General features: G+C 31.2%; 1 protein-coding gene and 1 long non-coding RNA gene across 2 annotated transcripts; one reads left to right on the top strand and one right to left on the bottom strand.

The window, feature by feature from the left end:
* Positions 1 to 10,737: 10,737 nt before the first annotated feature.
* Positions 10,738 to 11,810, bottom strand: LOC111614791 (U11/U12 small nuclear ribonucleoprotein 25 kDa protein-like). The gene is made up of 2 exons (XM_023356152.1): positions 11,463 to 11,810; positions 10,738 to 10,971 (listed from the first exon to the last, which is right to left on the bottom strand). The coding sequence occupies exons 1-2, from the start codon at positions 11,751 to 11,753 to the stop codon at positions 10,807 to 10,809; spliced, it is 456 nt and encodes a 151-aa protein (XP_023211920.1). The 5' UTR covers positions 11,754 to 11,810; the 3' UTR covers positions 10,738 to 10,806.
* Positions 11,811 to 16,984: 5,174 nt separating this feature from the next.
* On the top strand, positions 16,985 to 21,849 carry LOC111614788. The gene is made up of 3 exons (XR_002754990.1): positions 16,985 to 17,044; positions 21,165 to 21,268; positions 21,789 to 21,849. It is a non-coding gene; the product is annotated as an uncharacterized LOC111614788 (long non-coding RNA).
* Positions 21,850 to 21,969: the final 120 nt, after the last annotated feature.

The raw sequence follows: 21,969 nt of genomic DNA, 5'->3' as shown, positions 1-21,969 counted from the left end.
TATAATCNTTATATAATCACGTTTCCTGAATTAATTTATGATCAATATTTTCTACAATAAAAATAATTAATGTACTATAATTACCTTTATAATAACAAAAATAAACAATAAATAAAATTTATTAGTTACTGTTAACTCTTATAAATATCATAAATTTATTCTAATGTGATGTCTGCCTTTATTGATTTATCAAAAATTTATGATATCTTTAATACTTTGTGAAATTTACAGCTTATGTTAATGTTATAAAGTTTTAAATGTAGGCACAAATGGAATTGTAAAGTATATCCTGAAAATTTGATATAATAAACTGTATTATACACAACTGTCATTTTCCTCACCTTATAGTTTGTTGTTACATTACATTTATAATTATTTCAAATTCATACAGTTTACTTTTTGATAATAATTATTAATTTATTGCTGTTTCCTTTTTACATATAAAATACTTGTCTTCTCAAAGAACTTTACTTCTGACTTCCAATCACGTGTAACAAGACACAAAAAAATTTTTTTACGCTAATCTTTCACCAACAATATCCTTGCTTTTGTTAATTTCAAAAAAAAAATTATTATTATTATTTTTCTCAAACTTTCTAACAGAGAATTTAAGATTTCATTTGGGTGATTCCTTATTAAATAGAATTGACAGCTTCTTATTAGTAACAGTAAAACAATACATTAATTAATCAAAACTTTCCGAGTGTAATTAATAAATTCATTTAAAAGTTTACAATTAAATCAACTGTATGTGTTTGTTTCTCACACCAAAACATGCTATTATATGAACTTGATCATTTTGCTATTTCTCTTTATAAAAATATCTAGCAATAAATGGTGATACTTTCCTAATTTCACCACTCATTCCATCTGTTTTGAGATTTTTATTATAAAAACATTTTCATACCGTGTCACCGGTGTCTGTATTGTTTCCCATAAACCTTGAAAAACATGAAAAAATATCATTAACTTGTATGTGTTGAAATTTTTGTTTTTCAAGGTTCAAGTTATATTGTTCAAAAATGTTTGTTTTGCTTAATCTTTGCTATACAGGATGTTTTTTAATATTTAAACACAGACTTTGTTGGAAATACCAATCAATATATATTTAATTTAATCGATATTTATATTTTTATTCCTGTGGGTGCTTATGTAGCTAGAGACTCATTGCACTGTTTTGCCCGAGGTCTATAATGCTGTTAAGAAGGCCTCGACCACATTTGATACATTTGAAGTTTAGGAGCATCTTCTCCATATGGATTACAAACTTTTTTACTGTTTGTACGGCAGTATAACCATTCCAAAACTCATAAAGCATAAACGTCTTAAATGCTTTTTATCCGGAGACAATTTGACTTTAATTTATTCAAACAAAATGTGAAGTAAAACATTCAAAAAAAGCTTCTATTCAAAACATACAATATAACATTAGCAATAATATATTAATATATATTGTTTAAGCATAAGTAACTATAAACAAGTTTCTATTTGTCTAAATGTCTATTTGAATAATAAAATAAATTCACTTTTTTCTCATTGATTTGAGAATTTAAATTCGTTATATCATAGACTTACTTTACATCCTGTTGTGTATTTGTATAAACAAGGATGCGACACATTCATATCTGCGCGAATATAATTCAAACACTCCTAAAATCATTCCAAGAAGCTAAATCCCTTTAGAGTCCTTATCTTCCTTTATGATAATGTAAACAAACCTGTAATTCAAATTTTTAACCGGATGATAAGCCACCAATGCTTTCGTAAAGTGTTTCCAAATAAAAGCACGTAATACATATATTTTTTAAATGTGCAAAAAATTTTTCTTCTTAATTTTGAAAAAAATATATATATATTAAACATTTTAAAATTAATATATAGCCTACATAATTAATTATTCATCTAAAATCAATTTTAATTTTATTTTAGTTAAGACATAACATTTAAAATATACTGTTACATTAAAAGTTAGTAATCTTTTAATGTAATAGTATATTTTAGCAAACAAATTTATGATGTACTGTAATTACTTTAAGATTTTGTTTTGTTCCTATTGCTCATAAGTTAGTGATCACTATTATACTGCCCAATTTATCTGTTCCTGAAAAGAAAGAGAAGTTGAATAGTTTTGGGTTCCAATAAACAAATGATAGGGATGCTGGAGTGTGAGATCCTGTTAAATATTGATACATCCAAAGAAAAAACACAGCTTCCAGAGCTGTTCTGACAGATGGTATAGACCGGGTGTGTCCAACCTGCGGCCCGTGGGCCGCATGCAGACCAAGGTAAGTTCCAATGCGGCCCAATAAACGTATAAAAAAAACCAACAAACTTTTTAAATTTATTATTTATTTATTTAAACGGCATAAACTCAAAAAAGAAGTTTCACAAAGTTTATAAATATTTTATTTTTGAGTGGAAAGGAAATATTTTAAATACTTGGAGATGTGTGAATGAGGAAGGAATACTAAATAAAGCTGGAGTTGTGACTCAAAGATTATAGTCCCAAATTCAGGGAAAGGAGAGAAAGGCTGAAAGATATAAAATAGTGAAAAAGGTTAAATAGACCTCCTGTTATGAAAATATTGACCCTTAATTTTCCAACCTTACTCACTTTATCTTTTGTCTTTTCTCTCTTTTCCCCTCGTTTGGGTTTCTAATCCTCGAGTCCCAACTCCAGCTTTATTTAGTATTTCTTCCAGAGTTGCAAGATTTGGCTACCCTTTTGTAAAAAATATCAATTGGCGCATTGGCTACTTTTTGGGCTACATATTATTTATAAATATATTAGCTGAATAAAAATGCATTTTAAAATGGTGTTTTGTCGTTTTTTTATTAATTAGAGACCCAAATAAAACAAATATTTGTGTTTTTCAAACAAATTTTTGTTCGTCTCCTTTACAATAAATGAATTGATCTATTTCTAAGTATAAATTGAAAGCGTCTGTAGAAATAATTTTTCAAAATATTCTTTTTCGTGATAAAGTTTTAATACTTATTACTATAATCTAGACATGTTAATCCTTAAATATACATGTATATTTAAGGATTGGGCTACAAGTATATATAATATATTAATACTTGTGGCCCAAAACTCCATGACTTCTTCCAATGTGGCCCAGAGAAACAAAAATATTGGACACCCCTGGTATAGACACTGGAATGTCACAATATTCTTCTATTCTGAATACTGGTATTTTGAACAATCTCGTACTCACTTGTTTAACGTTTACTTTCCGGTACTGTTTAAACTTTGTAAAACAAACGCTTTCGTAAAACACTGGAATAGTTGTAGATATGCAGGATCGTAGCGTGGGTATCAGCCGCCCGGGGAAGAGGAAAGTTTTGCCCCCCTTATTTAGGTATCTCAATTTAAAAGACTAAAATTCAGTTTCATCACAGAATAAGTAATGAAAAATTCTGTGCTAGTGTTGCCAGCTGACCCGGGTGAGGTTTGTTAGAACAGACGTTCCTGACGGAATGTCATTTTGCAATGTGAAGAATAATATGGAGTGCATGCAGGTTCTAAATCAGTTACAGTTAGCGACTAGGGAGACTTGGGTGGGAGTAACGTAAGTAACCCAGATGACTTAGCTCTATTGGATATTGGAGGTGTATATGAATAAGAATAAATCGTACAATAAAAGAAAAAAAAAAGATCAACAGGTTGCGCACAATATCACCGGACGGCGAGTCGATTCCCAGACTGTCTGGATGGTAACACTATTCTGTGCTCATTTCAATTGGTCCGAATCGTAGGTGGACGAAGATATGAAATAAAATGGTTCAAATTCTTACAAGATATTATTATTTATTGTGAAATTTTGCTGCCCGGGGTGGGCCGCCCCCACTACGCTATGCTACTGGGATAGTGTAAAGTTTCCATATTCTATACAGTATAACCTGTAACAAAAGTTCAGTTCATTTGTTGGTCTATCTTGAAAGCTTAACCGTTATAGAAAATTAGAATATAACACAGTTTTTGCACAGCAATAACTTCTAATTGTTTGATTAAAAATATATTTTAAGTGAATTTGCTCTAATATTACATAGCCCTTACAACTGCATAAATCAGTGATTACTGTTAAAGTCAATATAAAAGCATGATGTGATTAAAGTACAGAAGTGCCAAAGTTAGTAATTTACTTAAGAAACAATTGAAAAATCTAAAATATGAATTTAAGAATGGACCCAATTAGATGTATAGCAGATATATTAATTACACGTTGAAAATCCATATTATTAAATTACATTATAAGCTCAGTTTAAAAAATCATTTAGTGTACTATAATATTAATAAAATCAAGGTGCACTATTGCTTATATATTAAACAAAACTCATACGACTCATCAAAAGTTTGTTGCATTCCTGAAGTGTATGAAACTCAATTTAACTGTCTTAAAGTGTGACATCACTATTAAACCTTAATATTCAAATATTTAAAAGTAACTCCTTACTTACAGCATGATTTTGAGATCAAATCCAAATGTCAGTTTCATTCAAACAGAACCTTTTCTAAGCTTTCAGTGTAAGCAGTAAAAAGTTACTTTTTGCTTTTTTAAAAAAAAATGTTGATTCAAGACAAGAATTTAACATATTTGAGAAATGTTTATGCTTCTGGCACAATATAGTGCTATAAATTAAGACACTTGGCGGATTTTCTCATCTTTATTTAGTTGATACGTGTGGAAAAAATTACACGTCTATAAAATTCCGTGTACATGCGAAAATAAAAAAATTTATATAGGTGAAACTAAACGTAAAGTTAAAGTAAGATTGAAAGAACATATAGCCGATTTGAAATATCGTAGACTAAATTCTGCTTTTCATGAACACTGCCTTTTGAATAATTGTAATATAGATAAAAATAATATAGATATCTTACACAGAGAAAGAGATACATACAAAAGAAAATTCAAGGAAAGTATAGAAATAATCAAAAATCAAAATAGTATAAATAAAAATCCTAGCATCTCAATAAACGAAAACTGGTTAAAAATTTTATATTAATTGTATTCACTAGATTCAAACTATTATTATTGTGATCAATGTGCTAATTAATAATAACGATTGAACTGTTACATAAATCAACAATAACAAAAAACTGTAATGTTGTAACGGGAATCAAATAATATGTAAATTTATATTAAATGTTAATCCTGTTTACCAACCTCAAGACATTGTAATGTCATTAGTTCATATAATAATCTATAATATTAAATACTGTAATGTTAAATAAATCAACAATCATATATTGTAAAAATATAGTAGATGTCAGATATGTAAATTTATATTGTAGAAGTTATGTAAATTCGTATTATATTGTCAATGCTTATCAAAGGAAATAAGGATTTAGTAAAACAGATTTATGAGTAAAAAGCATAATCAATTGTATACCAATTTGATAATTGTTGTCTAAGGTATATTTTAGACCAAGGATTTTGTAAGACTGTTTTATAAGTAAAAGGTATAATCAATTTTGTACAGTACAACCTTAATAACAGCCGTACTCAAGGTATGCCTTAATTAAATATAGTTTTATAGATACTATAAAACTTATGTATAGTTTTATATAGATACGTTGTATACTCTCCTAATATTATAGTAGGCTACAAGAAAAAATACTGTGAATAAGCTGATGTTGCTGAAAAAATATCGAAAGTAAACTGCTACTTTAATTTATAAAACCTGTATGGATAGGTATGTTTTATTTTTTAAAAATTTTACAAAACTTGTGTATTCCTTTTTATGTGTATGTTATATCCTTTTTAAATGTTTTAGTTGACTGAAGAGGGGCTTAAGAGCTCGAAACGTGTAATTTTTTCCACACGTATCAACTAAATAAAGATGAGAAAATCCGCCAAGTGTCCTAATTTATAGCACTATATTGTGCCAGAAGCATAAACAAATAGCAAAGCACGGTTTCATATCATCAAAATATTTGAGAAAGTTAAATTCAGGAAATTTCTCATGAAGGTTAAAGTGTATACTTTCCTTCCTAAGAATAGGAGGGAAAGTATACACTTTGATCACGACAAGAGAAAAGACATAGCCCTGTAATAAAGAAATATTAAGAACTATAAAGTAACTATAAACAAAAATATTAAAGTAGCTTTAATTGGCTAGTTAACATTCATAGATAAATAAATCAAAGCAAATAGTCATAACAAACAAGTTAGAATCACTCACCAAATAAACCACCATTTCATGATGCAAGAAAAGAAAAATTCTTACGAATGGCCAGTAAAATAAATTCTATTTTACTGGCGATTTGTTCGATAACACTGATACCTGAAGATATCTATTTCACATAGATGAAAATGTTCCTACGAATTTTTCTTTCTTCGTGTCATGAACTGGTGTTGGTTTATTTGGTGAGTGGTATATTTACAATTACTCAGTTTTTGAGATATATTCAAGTTAGAATGAGAGGTAAATTTGGTTAATTGCATAACTTTAACATATTAGCAATGTTACGAGACATGACTGTACACAGGCATTCAGCTATGGAAGCTCTCAGAATTCATGGTTTTCTTATGGAGCAGGGCAATTATTTTGATAACCAAAGCTATAGGCATCCTATTCAGCCTATAAATATTATATCATTACACACAGTTAAAATATTACTAAAGTAATGTAAGCTATGGGTGACTTGTGAAGCCCTATCGTAAGAAAAGTCAATTGTGCATGGTACAAGTCACTTGTGTCTTGTGGCCTTTGTACTAGGTGGCACTTTTGGTGCAAACTTATAATGGTCACATTCTAGAAAACTCTTTGTGAAAGTGGGTTGTCAAGAGTAAGCTTATTTGTTTTTTCTGGTATCAACATCATAATCATTTCAAAGTATTGGAGGATGTTAAAATTGCTATTGGGTCAGATTATTGCTGCATCCTCCCATGCAACTCATGTCTTGTTCCTTGGTGTAGTTGGCTAAGACTGTGCTGTTCATGTTCTTGTTGATCATATACTTATGTTCCTTGAGTCTTACTTTCAGGCTCCTTGCTGTAGCTCCCATATATGTAAGTTTTTGTAAAAATGCTGATCTAGAGAAATGGGATACACTCCCGACACAATAAAATGATTTTCTTTGGGTTTATCATTTCAAGGAAAATAAGTACACAAGCATGACAATCTTAGCCAACTATGCTAGGCATCAAGACATAAGAATTGCATAAGATGATGCAGCAATAATCCAACTCAGTAGAAATGTCATCATCATATACTGAGTGTCAGGTTAGTTGTTTTGATTTGAATATGGCTTTGGCTCTTTTATTTTGTGTTTGATAAATGAACTCTTTCATAATATGTATTATTTGATATGATTAGAAAATCCTACAGATGGAACATTATATCAGAAAACCAGTCAGTCACTATGTGGGTGTTTCAAAAAGTGATGAATCTGGAAGCTGTGATGATGACATGGAGGATTCAAACTTTGAACCCTATTCAGATAAGAATCTGAATCACTTTTGGTGAAGAATGTCCTGACACCCCTGATGACAATTCATTTGCCAATGATGATGTTGACAGTAATGATTCTACCATTCAGCAAGCTACTATTTCTGTATGGTAACTAATTGGTTCAACACCTCATAACATTCCAAAATTTCAAGAAAATCAAATGTTGAACCTCTAACACTATTGTGGATGATCTATTGGGCATTTTCCAATTTTTTGTCAGTGATGATATTGTAGATATGACAGAAGAGACAAACAGATACGCTAATCAATATTTAGCAAGCAAGATTTTGACGTCGAAATCTTGTTTGAAAAAATGATGCCCTACAACCAATGAACTGTCAAAGTTCCTGGCTATTTTTCTTTAATATCAGACTTTATTGGTTCAAAGATTTCTTGTAACCACCTTATAAAATTGGTTGTGCTTCAAGATCTATTCAAACTTCTGCTGAAATTTGGAATTTTTCTGATAAAAATTTATTTCACCACAGTGACCACCTGCACAAAGTTAGAAAGATTCTCACTAAATTTTCTGACAAATTCAACAATGCTACTACTTCCAATGGAAGAGACTGTTATAAACAAAACAATGATTCCTTGGTGAGGTCAAGGCAGTATATTTCTCAAAAATCACAAAAATATGGAGTCAAAGTCTACAAGTTGTGTATACTAGATGGGCACATTTATACCTGCCAGGACTGCACAGCTAAGTAAATATCCAAAGTTATTGCATTTCAATTTTTAAAACTGTAATGTAGTGTTTAGTAAATAAACATTGTAAAAACATGTGTTGACATTCTAAACTGTGCATTGTTGTTTGAAATATAACAACAACATCCAATTAGATAACTATTCAACAAGCTACTTTTGTATAAAGCATTTAGATTTAGACATTTTTATTCATTTCTGCATTGAAATTTTTTTTCTGAAAATATTCTGCACTTTTTTTCATAAGTTGTAATGCACCACGTTACTTGCAGCATGCAGACAGCACTTAGTCAAGCATACTGTAAGCAAAAAATTCAACAACACAGCCGAGGAGGTGAATTTCCTAACTTTTTCACAAATTTCCTGATGTTACACAACTTTTTTGAAAAACTAATGAAAATCCTTGATTTTTCCCAACTTTCCAAATGCAAAGGAAACCTCTATACAGGGTGTATCAGAATGATGTTTTAAAAATTTAGGGATTGTAGCGGATGAAATTTTGAACATTTTGATATAAGGAACCCATAGCCGGAAATGTGATATAAAATTTCTACAGCGGTAGGAAGTGCTTGACTGCCCTTCACTTTGGCACCTTCCATCCATTGACGTCATGTTATTGTTCTTGACTTCTTCCTCTGGGGTTATGTAAAGTCCCTTGTGTACGCAACTCCTGTAGGAACAGTTCACAAGCTTACAGAGCGCATCTTTTCAGCATTTAATACCATCAGAGGGGAGTGTGGCATCTTACAGAGAGTCAGACAAAACATGGTTCATTGTTGCACTGTATGTTACGAAGTTGATGGTCGTCATATTGAACATTTACTCTACTGTTTTGTCAATAAAACTTGTCATAAATACTGTATTCTGCTGTTTCATTCAGCATACCGACTGCAAAGTGCAAAGTGCTGTAGAAACTTTATATCACATTTCTGGCTTTGGGTTCCTTATATCAAAACGTTCAAAATTTTATCCTCTACAATCCCACAAATTTTTAAAACGTCATTCTATACACCTGTATATTTGAAGTAATTTTTTAACTTAATATTTACAATTATTAATCAATTTTTAACTAGTTACTTCAAATTTAATTACTAATCATTTAAATAATACAGTTCTTCAAAATATCCAGTTATACATTGCTACAAATTATTGAATATGCTCTTACATAAAGAGAAGATGCAATTGTTCTAAAAAGAAAACTACTTATTTAAATACTTAGATTGTCATTTCTACATACTAGAAATGGCAATCTATAGTATTTAAATGAGTTATATTTTATTAATAAAATATAACTTTTATATTTTATTATAAATTAAATTTAATTCGAGAGGGGAAAACAACAATTAAATTTCTTTCCTTTTCTCGCCTCGATACAAGAAATTCGCAATTTTTACAATTTTTGAGCATCGACAGACCGAGCAAAAATTGAAAATTATTAAATACTTTAAATAAATTATTTTCAAAAATTAAATTACTTGATGATTTTCAATGTTTTTACAATTATATTTTCAAATTTTGTGGAATGTTTTATATAGAAACGTTGCAAGAAATTCAGTGGATTTTTTGTATCGACGTAACATAAATTTTACTGATGATTCCCATATTAAATTATATTTAATTTAGAGTAAAATATCGAATTTTCCATGTTTTATTCCAATTTAAGAGGGAAACATCGATTAATTTTACAGTATATTCTTCTAANACAATGATAGGGAAAAAAAATCCTTAGTTAATTAATTTTCATTGTAGACAGTTTTATGTCTCATAAAGTATTTTTCTGAGGTCTGTCTTATCAGGTAAATTACTGTACACAGTGTATTCATTAATTTTCATTTCCATGTAGTAAAGGCCCTATGCCTTCATAAAGTACGTACTTTTCCTTTGTTTAAGGGTATTTGGGCAGTTTATTCTCTGTTGTATTCTTGAGCAAACAATACATACAAGTACAGTACAGTATTTTCTGAGGAAACACGCATACTTATCTTTTTTAACCACATTCCCGATAACCCAGCATTTTCACAAACTCGGCCACCCTTCAGCCCACATTAGGCCGAGTTTTCGAGACTACTACAGTAGATAATATGAATAGTAATGAAATTAAAATAATATATACATATTTTAATTTTAAGATGCGTAGAAAAAGTAGCAAAGTAATTACTTACACTCATGACCTTCTGTAGAAACTTCTGTCATCGGACAATCATCCTTCAGGAATTATTTACAATTATAAAACAATAAAAATATATAACCTTTACAATGAATGCTAAATATAATGGAAATAAACACCAAACCTCCAAGAAGGATATAAACAATAGCTAATGATCCTCTGCCTAATCAACCCTATGCATTTAAGTCAGTCTGATATTCTGAAATGCAGTAACTCCATTCTGATCTATCAACATTTGATTCTGATAATCTATTTTTTAACATATTTCTAACATATATATCAATTTAATTTCTGTGACAATACTACCGTAATTTAATTTGTAGAAAAAATATGACAAGTCTCTGCTAAGACAAAAATCATCAACTGATCTGAATATAAATAAAAGTGATTTACATATTTTCAGCAATTAAAATCTGTGGTAAGATACATTACACGATAAAATCAATCAAAACAATTAACCAGAATCGAAAGATTCATTTAACCCTGAGTCGTTTAATAAAAGTAATTTCCGAATTATTGCCAATTCCGTAATCTTTCAATAAATAATGATCGTTCATTAATTTCTGTCCTTCGAAATATAACCAGTAAATCCTCCACACGTATCTCCAGCTAATCGTGCGCTTCTTTCCCTCTCGTTCCTGTCGAATAAAACAAGGAAAATAAGTATCAATTTTAATATATTTATTAGAACCTTTATAAATCAAAACAAACATAATTAATATTATTTGGGAGCAATCTATCCCAGATTTGTTGGCCCTTCTATCCAATGTGGGCCCGACCATATCCATGATGGGTTAGATTAGAAGATCCAATAAAACTATAAAAGCGTCATACTGCTTGTATAGTAATACAAAGTTCTTTCTTAATGCTTTCAGAGAAAGAGAAATTAAAAAACAGCATAAGGCTTTAAAAGATTAATTCTGACTGTCACCACTAGAGGGTATCATATACCTCTTTTTGACAGCTATATTGTCCCATTCATAAACAAGCACATGTTGAATCTTTGTACGTGCTATTGTTTTTTGTATACAAAATTTCATTTGTTCGCTAATTATAATCCTTTAACTATTAAATATTTAACCTTTAACTATTTAATATATTACTTGCAAAAGAACATAGGCAAACTTACCAATTTAGTAGTCACGTATCTCCGAATGGCTTTCTTCAAGTCTAAAACATTTGTTTTCTGTTCAATAATTATATCGTAGACCAGTCCGTCTGCTCTTTTCACAAACAAAGTCATGGCCCGTCCTTGTTCCAAGGCCAAGAGCGAATTTAACTCTTCCAACGTCACTCCGTCCGGAAGATCGGCCAACAAAGGATCCGTCGCTATTATGCGAGAAATTCCCTTTTCTACCATACTTAAGGCTTCTTGATGAGATAATTGCGGACGTTTCTCTTCTTCCGTTTCTTCGCTCATGACGATGCTTACACCACTTCAAACGTAAACACAGAAACGAACATGCCGCCGTATTCGTTTAAGTGTTGCCAGACTGGTTAGTCTATCTGGCAACACTCAAATGAAATTAGCGCCATGGTTTTTTTTTTTATATCTGAAAAGTAAACGTTAAAACCTTACGAAATAACGTTTCTTAATTTAATGTTAATATTAATTTAATATTAATAATCAGTATATGTATATTTTTCTGCTTTGTTGTTGTGACGAATTATTTTAGAGTGAGCGAGGCGCGGGTGCCAAAATGGGTACAAGCGTCTCAAATTTTATTGATCATACGAATACATTTCTGTTCGTTATATTTTAACGCCCCTAAATCCAATTTCATTTTTTTAGAATATTAATTATCTGACATTAGTTAATTTAATAAAGTGAACCGGTGATCCTTATTTGCCAGATTCAAACCCTGTTCCAGCCATTCCATAATAATAATGTTTCATCTCTCCAGTGGTGAGAGCCGAAACCTTATTAAGTGTGATTTTGTGTCTATATAAAGTTTGGTATCATAAGGTCTGAGGCTGGCGCAGATATTTCTAGTTTACATTAAGTGAGTGTACAAAGTAGTAAACTGTGGGCCTATAAGTGCAGGTCACATATAATACGTACATTTACTTACCAATTTTTTANAACATAATTATTCCCAATTAATTACCGAAGGATACTTGTACCCGAACCCTGGATTATATGCGATTGTTCGAATAACATCGGGCGATCCCATCTTCGTCGTCGTCGACCTCCTGGACATAGCCGAGGAGGAGGAAGCGGCAGCGGTGACCGGCGGTCTTACCCCGGCCTCGCCTAAACAAGATCGGAAACGGGCCAGTCGTCGTCGGGTAGCGAGAAAAGGAGACTCTGCCGAAGGTGAGTGTATAATCTGTTTTGTTGGCCTTTTCCGTCGTCAGTTACAATGTGTTAGAGATAGGGAAATAGAAACGCGCTCGGTATAGAGCGGCGGCGGCATTTTTGGGGGCCTATATCTCGCGAAGGGTCGCCCGTACGGGCATGGTTCCTTTGACTTTTTTGTTCCTATCGATATAATCTACTGCTCTGTCAAAGTCCCAATTTGCTACATTTGTCCTAGAATTGTGCCAAGGATCCGTCGCTATTATGCGAGAAATTCCCTTTTCTACCATACTTAAGGCTTCTTGATGAGATAATTGTGGACGTTTCTCTTCCGTTTCTTCGCTCATGACGATGCTTACACCACTTCAAACGTAAACACAGAAACGAACATGCCGCCGTATCCGTTTAAGTGTTGCCAGACTGGTTTAGTCTATCTGGCAACAGCAAATCTCAAATTAACGCCGTTTTTTTTTTTTTAAAATATATATATCTGAAAAGTAAAAGCGAAATCCTTACGAGGTAACGTTTTTTTAATTTAATGTTAATATTAATTTTATATTTTTTTGCTTTGTTGTTGTGACAAATTATTTCATAGTGAGCGAGGCGCTGGTGCCAAAATGGGCACAAGCGTCTCAAATTTTATTGATCATACGAATACATTTCTGTTCGTTATATTTTAACGCCCCTAAACCCAATTTCATTTTTTGGGAATATTAATTATCTGACATTAGTTAATAAAGTGGGCCGGTGATCCTTATTTACCAGATTCAAACCCTATTCCAGCAATTCCATAATAACAATGTTTCATCTCTCACCAGCGGTGAGAGCCGAAACCTTATTAAGTGTGATCTTGTGTCTATATAAAGTTTGGAATCATAAGGTCTGTGGCTGGCGCAGATATTTCTAGTTTACAATAAGTGAGTGTACAAAGCAGAAAACTGTGGGCCTATAGGTGGAGGTCACATATAATAGGTACATTTATTTATCGATCTTTTATCGTATTAATATGTGTAATAACCGAATGACAGGAGGAAAAATCTATAGCAGTTTTTAATAATCAAGGATCCACGAAAGCATAGAAGGTTCTTGGGCGTGTTCTTGAACATAAAAATGGATATTATTCATACTTTGTGTAAAGCCGAGTACACACGTACCCAAATACTTAGCAGGTATACTTCGAGTAAACGTGCCCGTGCACCTAAACGTACAGATTTGTGCCTGTCATTAAATAAAACCACAAAAATAATTTTGACTATTATAAAAAGGGCAGAAAGCTTAATTTTGTGGATAGGGATGAGTTTTATTAAGAAATATAAATGCTTATAAGGGGCCGTCCATAAATTACGTAAAGTATTTTGGGGTGGGCGGGGGTAAAGGATTTCTTACGATTTCTTACTCATGGGTAAGGGGGTAATAGATCTCGTCTTACGTAATATTCTTATTTTTATTTTTTGATCTCGTTAAGTGATGGCGTTTTGAATTTGGCTTCAATTTGGTGGTTTCTATTAATTAAACGCTCGTTGTCTCGTGTGACGTGATAGAGTAATAACGCTAGCAGATTCACGCTCTACACATTTTTTGTCATGGGAGAAAGTCTGTGTGGAGGTTTCTTTCTCTTGTTTTTTATTAGAATAAGTGCACCACTCCTATGCGTGTTTAACACTAAGAAAATACATAAACCAAAATACATGATACAAAGTAAACATAAAATTAGTATTCGGCTTTTAGTGAAAACTAAAATGTAAAACTAGAAATTAGAAATTATAAATAGTCTTTTCTTCCATGTTTTTTGAACATAATTGTAAAAAGCATCAAACAATGCCTTCTGAAAAACCTTATCGAGTGGACACGGCAACTTGAAACCAAGCGTAAAGATTTCTAATTTCAGAATAAGTGTATGTTGATTGTAAATTGGACAATGATAGATCACGTGGTCGACGGTATCTAGGTTTTCTGTAGAGCAAAAGCAAGAAGCAATTTCTGCCCGGTTATACATCGCCAGGTAGCTTTTAAAATTACCACGCTCAGTAGTTAGTGATGAGAACCTACATTCAACACTGGGAAAATAAAGTCTTGTTATTCTACCAGTTTTACTGCTCAACTACTTTTACTGATTCCACTTTCGCATAGCGTTGTCATGAATATAATTTTTAAGGCTGTTACGTGAGAGAGAGATGCGAGTGTAGTCCAAGTCGGTTTCCTTTGCAGCTAACTTAGCGTCAATGTTGGCATTTTCATTTCCTAGTATGCCAGTATGGCCAAGAACAAATATAAAAATTATCTTATGTACAAGATTTTTAATATGGTGCTGGATATGTGCGATTTTATTGCTATTGCAATTGGGATTTAATAGAGCTTTTAAGACAGACAAAATCACTATAAATGTTGATAGACAGAGTTTTGTTTGGTTGTGAAGTGGTCCACTGAACAGCTTGGTAGTCAGCATCTTCTTCAGCTTGATAGATGGAGGTATCTGCACCTTCTAACATATTTTTGGCAAAATATGTAAATTTGGAGGAAGATAGAGATACTTGAGCCGACAAGAAGGGAACTTTTGGACCCATCTGTGTAGATATTGATGTCTGCAAGATTGTCCATGGAAAAAGCAGATGACATCAAATAACCTTGTTTACAGGATGATAATCAGAGATAGTAGAGTAATTGCAATGTGGTAGCGTACGAACAACCGTAGATAGGTGTAGAGACCGTTATCGAGCCTTGACGTTTCTAGTTCTGATGTAGTAGTTTAGAACTTTTTCTACAATACATAGTAGCAAAGGAAATAGCTCTACTATTATCAGAGAGGCATTAGCTGCAGTACTTTGAAATTCTGATGGCAAACTGGTTTTGAAGAGAGAGTAATTTACTTGCTACTGAATTTTTACTAGTTACATGATCACAGACAGAGGCCATGTAAAGTAACATTGGTTGTATTACCCCATTATATAGAATTTTATAAGCTTTATTTAGTCCCCAGGTGCACCTAGCACATTTTACCAGCATGTAGTTTATTTTTTTGTTGGCCTTAGCCAAGATGTAATCAACATGGCAACGAAATGTGGTTTCTCTCTATTCTCTCTTGTTTTATTTTGTATGACGTTTCTGTTTACACGTGCACTAGCTAGTCGAAGTTTCTGTTTACACGTGCACTATCTAATAAATCGCCCTTACGTAATTTATGGACGGCCCCTAAGCCTAAAAGTTTGACAATGGCGAACATGATTCCACTGACGTTCCAAACGCTATTGTCAAACTTCTAGGCTTACAGTAAGGCAGTGCTGAACGTCCAACGTATACGTTTTCGCGTTGAAAACGTCGGCCGCAACCTCTCTAATAACTCCTGTTCTTTTTGTCGAAAATTTCTGAAATGTTGCAGGGAGGATTGTTTATTAGGGGAATTGGTGATGTTAAATTTTGGTTGTTAAAGGTCGACGGAATGGAAAGATAATGGAGTCCTGTATTTCCAGTAGCGTTGGAGTTAATGACGATTTTACTCGTTATTAGCATTTAATGTTTTTTCTTTTATAAGACTCATCACTACCCTCAAAATTAAGCTTTTTGCGGTTTTATAATAGTAAAAAATATAAAGTTTTTAAATAAAATATGAAACAGATAGAGCCACCAAAATGTTAAATGTTGCCGGAAAAGTTGAGCAACTCGTTGTTGGTTTATTTTTTACATGAATTAAAATACAGTGTTTTTTATCTTTACTCTTAACAATTGCGCTTAAAAGAACAATCTGATCTTAATTTAGCTTATATTTTTTTAAACACACTAGTTTATTAAATACGTACATTTGTAAATAAAAAGTAATACCGATTCCAGTAAATATTTTTGAATAACGAGATAGCACTGTTTAATCACATGCTGCAGGCTTTACGTTTTAAAAGCATTTTTTTATGTTTTATTTAATGTTGACAAGCACAAATCTGGCTCTTGCTGTCTATCTATTTAGTCAAACGTGGCATTAAAGTGAGTTATTTTCAAGCTTTTTAAATTTTAGAAATAAAGATTTTTTGTGTATGTTAAGAGAAATAAGATTTACTCTACGATTCTTGACAGAGAAAACAAGGAAGCATCCTCATGAGCCGACAAAATAAAGGAATAAATTAACCAGTAATGTTAAAAGTATCTCGAAGTGGTGTTTACTGCAGGTAAGAGAAATGATGGTGACTACGTAACACGTCTACGTACACGTAAAAATTTACATTATACTCAGTAACCATAGCAACGTTATGTATTATCCACAACAATACACAGTTTCGCTGTCGTTAGTTTCAGTTTCGCTTTCTCTGTTTGATGGTTTTGCTGTTTTCCTCTATTAATAATTGCAGCCAGAATATAAAATCTTCTTTTTTGTAATTAAGTCAAGTATTGGAGCACATCCAAAACAAAAAAAACGAAGAGTAGAGGTAATTATAATTTCTATAATGTAAGTTATCAATACTAATCATTAATAAGAAGAATTTTCTACTGCAAATATATATACAAACAGTATGTCATCCTATTGTATAGAGCTGTCAACATTTTAGGGTTTTTTTATAAGTTCCTCCTACTTTGTGGGCACTAAGAGGGCCATTTATATCAAGTCCATTATGGATTCAGCTCGGCCAGAAACAAGACGACCGAGTGGCGAGAGATGCAGTTGACGTATCCAAAGTACTCCCCGAAAAATCCTTCGCTTTATTCGAACTGTTAGGAATCCATCCCGTCCTTAAGCGATAGGCTGCCATCTTAAATACTCGACCGTATGGTGCTATACACACATTTTTAGGCTGCTGAATAGCCATACAGAGATTGTAACAAACACTATTATTAAATCTTTATGAACATAATTAGCATTTATGATATTCTTAGCTGTTCTTTCTTTAACTTCATATTTTATTCTATTGTTTGTAGTGGCTCTAGTTGGAACAAGATAATTATAAAAGTATTTTCTAAGATTTAGATTGTTTATTATAGATAATTTGTTGCTGTTTTTGACATGCTACTATCTAAGCGTCCTGCGATAATGATCTGCCCTTTGTCGAACTCTGATAAATCCTTTCTCTTCCCCCCATATTGAGGCAAAACGAAGTAATGGCTATGACCCGGGTTTAGCTTATCTGCATCCTGACTGTGACACATTGCTGCAGATGCATCCATATTTACATTTCACACAGGTGATTTCAATGTTTTAGCTCGTCCGAATATATTGCAGAGAGGAATTATGAAAATGGAAGAAAAATCTGACCAAGATTTTTACATTTTTGGACTCCAGCCTTCAAACGTTGAGAAATGCAAAACAATTCAGGGAGGTTCTGTATGTATGGATTTTAGTGTGGGGGAAGCATGAGTTTGTTCATCAACTTAAAGCTTAATAACGCCTGTCTTTTGGCAAAAACTTCTGAAATTTTGCAGGGAGGTTTATTAAGGGGACTGGTGCTATTAAATTTTGGTAGTTAAAGGTCGACTGGGTGGGAAGCTAGAAGGGATCGTGTGGGACCAGCTATTTTCCGACCATCTCTTTGAAAACAACATTCACTTTGACCTCAATAGCACCCTGCTATAAGAGCAGCATGAACTATAAATGCTTCACAAAAATCATTGCAAAAACTCAGAGAGTCCTTTGCTCGAGCGTATAGGACCGAGCTAGGTTTTCGAAGCAGCGAAAAATGAATAAAAACCTCGTCTTATACGCAAGTAAATATGGTAATTAATAATATAAAAAGATATTTCTAATAAAATATCAGCTACCACAATTTTAAATTCCATTGCTGGGAGTCATGCGGCTGGTTGCTGCATTCTTTTCTCCAAGTGTTGAAGTAACTATAGCATCTAATTCATTTAATAAATTTTTATTACAAACTTCATTTCTAGTTTTCGTATATTTATTTTTTTAAAAATATAGTGTCTAAGCTATTTCATCTGCTCTGTTAATTGATTTAGACCATTATGGGATAAAATCAGGTTTTAATCTAATTACCGATAAGTACAGAGTTGCAGGTCCTGTAAAATTATGGCCTGGTAAATGCATTTCAAATGGTAACTTGTGGATTTCATCGTCAATAACACATTTTCCTCTCTTTCTCTACAAATTTGTAACCACTCAACTTGGTCATAAACTTCATATTCAGATATAGTACCTGCTTTAATAGTTTTTAATATGCATTTATAAGCTTGTTTATATTTTTCCTGTCTCTCTGATAACTTCAACAATTTATCAATAATTCAATTACTGTACTCTGGCTAAAGTAGATAAGATGGAGAAAGAAAGTATAATTAAAGTGCAATTAAATCAGAAGCTTTATATACTAACTACCCTGTTGTTAAGGATTTAGTAATTTCGCTATAGAATTTAGAACTCTCTGTTAACCATATATTTGCATTTCTAAATATTCATGTATTTATAGAAGCAAAAAGTTCTTTCTGTTTGGCATCCTAGGATCTCTCATTTGGATATCAAGCAAGAGAAAATTCAAATGAGTTCTGTGCTCTTTGTGTATATTAACAGTTTCCTTGTACAGGTATACCTCGCCTTACGTCGGTAATTGGTTCCAGGAGAATGACTTAAGTCGAATTTACTTGTCTCCAAATCTACTTGTCACTAGGCTAAACCATAAATTGCCAATTCCGGTTCTGTATTTTATTTATTAATGCATTTTTAATAATGTATGGTTAATAAGGATCTATTTTAAGCTAACAAACAAATAAATTTTAGTTTTTAATATAGTACAGAAAAAAGTAATCTAAATTTACGAATGCATGTACTGTACTGTAAATACAGTACATACTTGTAAATGTATATATTTTAATATGATTTTATGTACTTTAAACATTTTTCTAGTGATATTACGACTTCAATATTTGTGATGGACAGATGTAAAGTCGAATAAAATGACTTAAACTTGATTTTTATTTTTCCATATACTTTTTTGACAAACGACGTATAATCGGGAACGACGTAACTCGAAACGACGTAAGTCGAGGTATACCTGTACTTTTTTTACATTTTGCTTTATTGGTGTGTTTAGCAAATACCTATGAAGCATCACAATTTAACTGATCAGATTTAATAGAAAATTTGTTTCATCATGTTCTGAAAGACTAACAATTAATGAAGTCAAAAAAGGATATTTAGATGATAATAGTTTTGATTGGGATCTTCAAATTCATCTGGTTTAGAAGTCCTTTATTTTAAAATTTAGATGAAGTTACATAAATAGTATCGTAATAAATGGAGGAGAACAGATAGAAAGCCCTACAGTAGCCCTAGTTTAGCTAATCAAAACAGATCACTAGATTATGCAGTATATGAAAGTCTTTCAGCATTTTGTAAGCCAGGTATTCAGACATACAATCTCCCTGCAAAAGAATAGCCTAGAAAAGACTTCAAAGTTATTGAAAATGCTATTCATAATATAACCATATCTTCAACTATTGATTCATCATTTTCACGACTTGATGCTGAATCAACTTTAATTGAATCCACACTAAAAACAAGACACAGATATACTGTAGAAAACTTAAATGAAGGGTTATAAGTTTCATGTGTAGAGCATAATGCATTACTATCACAATTAGTAAATAAACCTGTTGAAATAAATGTAATGCTTGAAAGAGCTGAAAGAACTATAAGATTATTACATTAATTTAAAACAAAATTAAATAAAAGCTACATATTTAAGTTTGTATTAAGCATAATATGTCTCATAATGGTTTAAAATCACTACCGAAGGTTTAATTGATGAATTACATAAGCCCTAGTGTTCAAACGAGAATATATTTAATAAAATTGTGCAATTCTAGATCTATTTTTAAAATCAAATAAAATAAGAGAAGATAAACTGAAATAATATTATATTAAATTTCTGTCTTAATAAATTAGTAGTTATAATAACATTAGCATTTACCCAGTAAATCTTAAAAAAGAAATAATATTTTAATAAAGGCAATTGTAAATACCAAGCTTTGCTACACTGGAAAGAAATTGAATGGATATTTATATAATATTTAAATATTAATCAATGTTTTTATGCTATGCTTATATGCTTATACTTATCATTCCCTCTTTGTTTTGTTTCTAGTGAAACAAAAAGAGGGAATGATAAGTATAATCATATAATTAAAATAAAATGTACAAAATTAGAAATAGAGAGTAAAACAAATATAGATAAGACATACACATTAGAAATATCAATGGTATATTTTATGCATTTTTCTAAAATTTAGCAGTTATTTTTGTGTATTTTTCAATGACACATTTATTCATTACACTTTCATTTAATTTATTTTTATTTGTTTTAAGTACTTGAAAACAACAAAATAATTCATTAGTTTTAAGTGATTTCAATAAAACAAAATTGAAATATTAATTTAATTTGAAAAAGTTTAAAAGTTTAAAGGTTTTCTTCCATCTGAAATATAAAATCTTTTTCATATATAATCTCCATTAATTAAATCTGTATTATCTTTTTATTCATTTAATTATTGTAATTCATTTCAAGAGATGATTTCTTTTGAATAACATGCATAAATTTACATTTTATACAGGAAAATATCAGTTTATTTGGATAAGAAAGCAGATCTGTTAAACTAATTTACTTTTAAGATCAAATCTGTCTTTGTACTGAAATATGGAGGAAAGTATAGAAAAGGTAAACTTTTTTTATTAATAAAGTTAATATTATTTGAGACATAGAATAGTCCTTTATGTATTCTCTATGTATACCAGTCACAACAACAATTATAAAGGTTATACATTATGGACATTTTAATTATGCCATCAACCATGGACATCATTCAATCGTGCAACAATAAGAATTTCAGTATAACCACAGAATTTAGCAATAAACATCTCAGATGTTAAACCCTATAAGAAATGTTTAACATTCTATATAGGACTACCTTCTCACAAAATTATAAGGAAAAACAAACAACAAATGGTTTTATTTTGACTGATTTTAAATTAAATTAAATGCTATGATAGTTCTTTAGTGATGAAAATGACGTAACACCTTAAGATTCTCTTGACTTTAACTACAAGTACACAATTTTAAGTTAACGATTATGTTTTATAGCATACATATTTGTCTTATTGACCTTATAATAGATATTAAAATTAATTCTATAACATTTTAATTAACATATTAAGTCTTATTTATTGAAACATTACAGGCATTGGAAAGTTTGACATTAGATAGCTCAGATACAGCAACAGGAAGAATAGCAGACCGTAATTATTTTTAATATATACATTAAATCTTTACAAAAAAATAAAAACAATATTTTATAATATATTTTATCACTATTATCAGGTATTATAATAAAAGAGTCAAAAAACGTCCATGTGGGAGAT

Source organism: Centruroides sculpturatus, unplaced genomic scaffold, assembly GCF_000671375.1.
Source record: "Centruroides sculpturatus isolate CEXI.00-Female unplaced genomic scaffold, Cexi_2.0 scaffold2209, whole genome shotgun sequence".
Taxonomy (NCBI): Eukaryota; Metazoa; Arthropoda; class Arachnida; order Scorpiones; family Buthidae; genus Centruroides; species Centruroides sculpturatus.
This window is presented reverse-complemented; position numbering and strand designations above follow the sequence as displayed.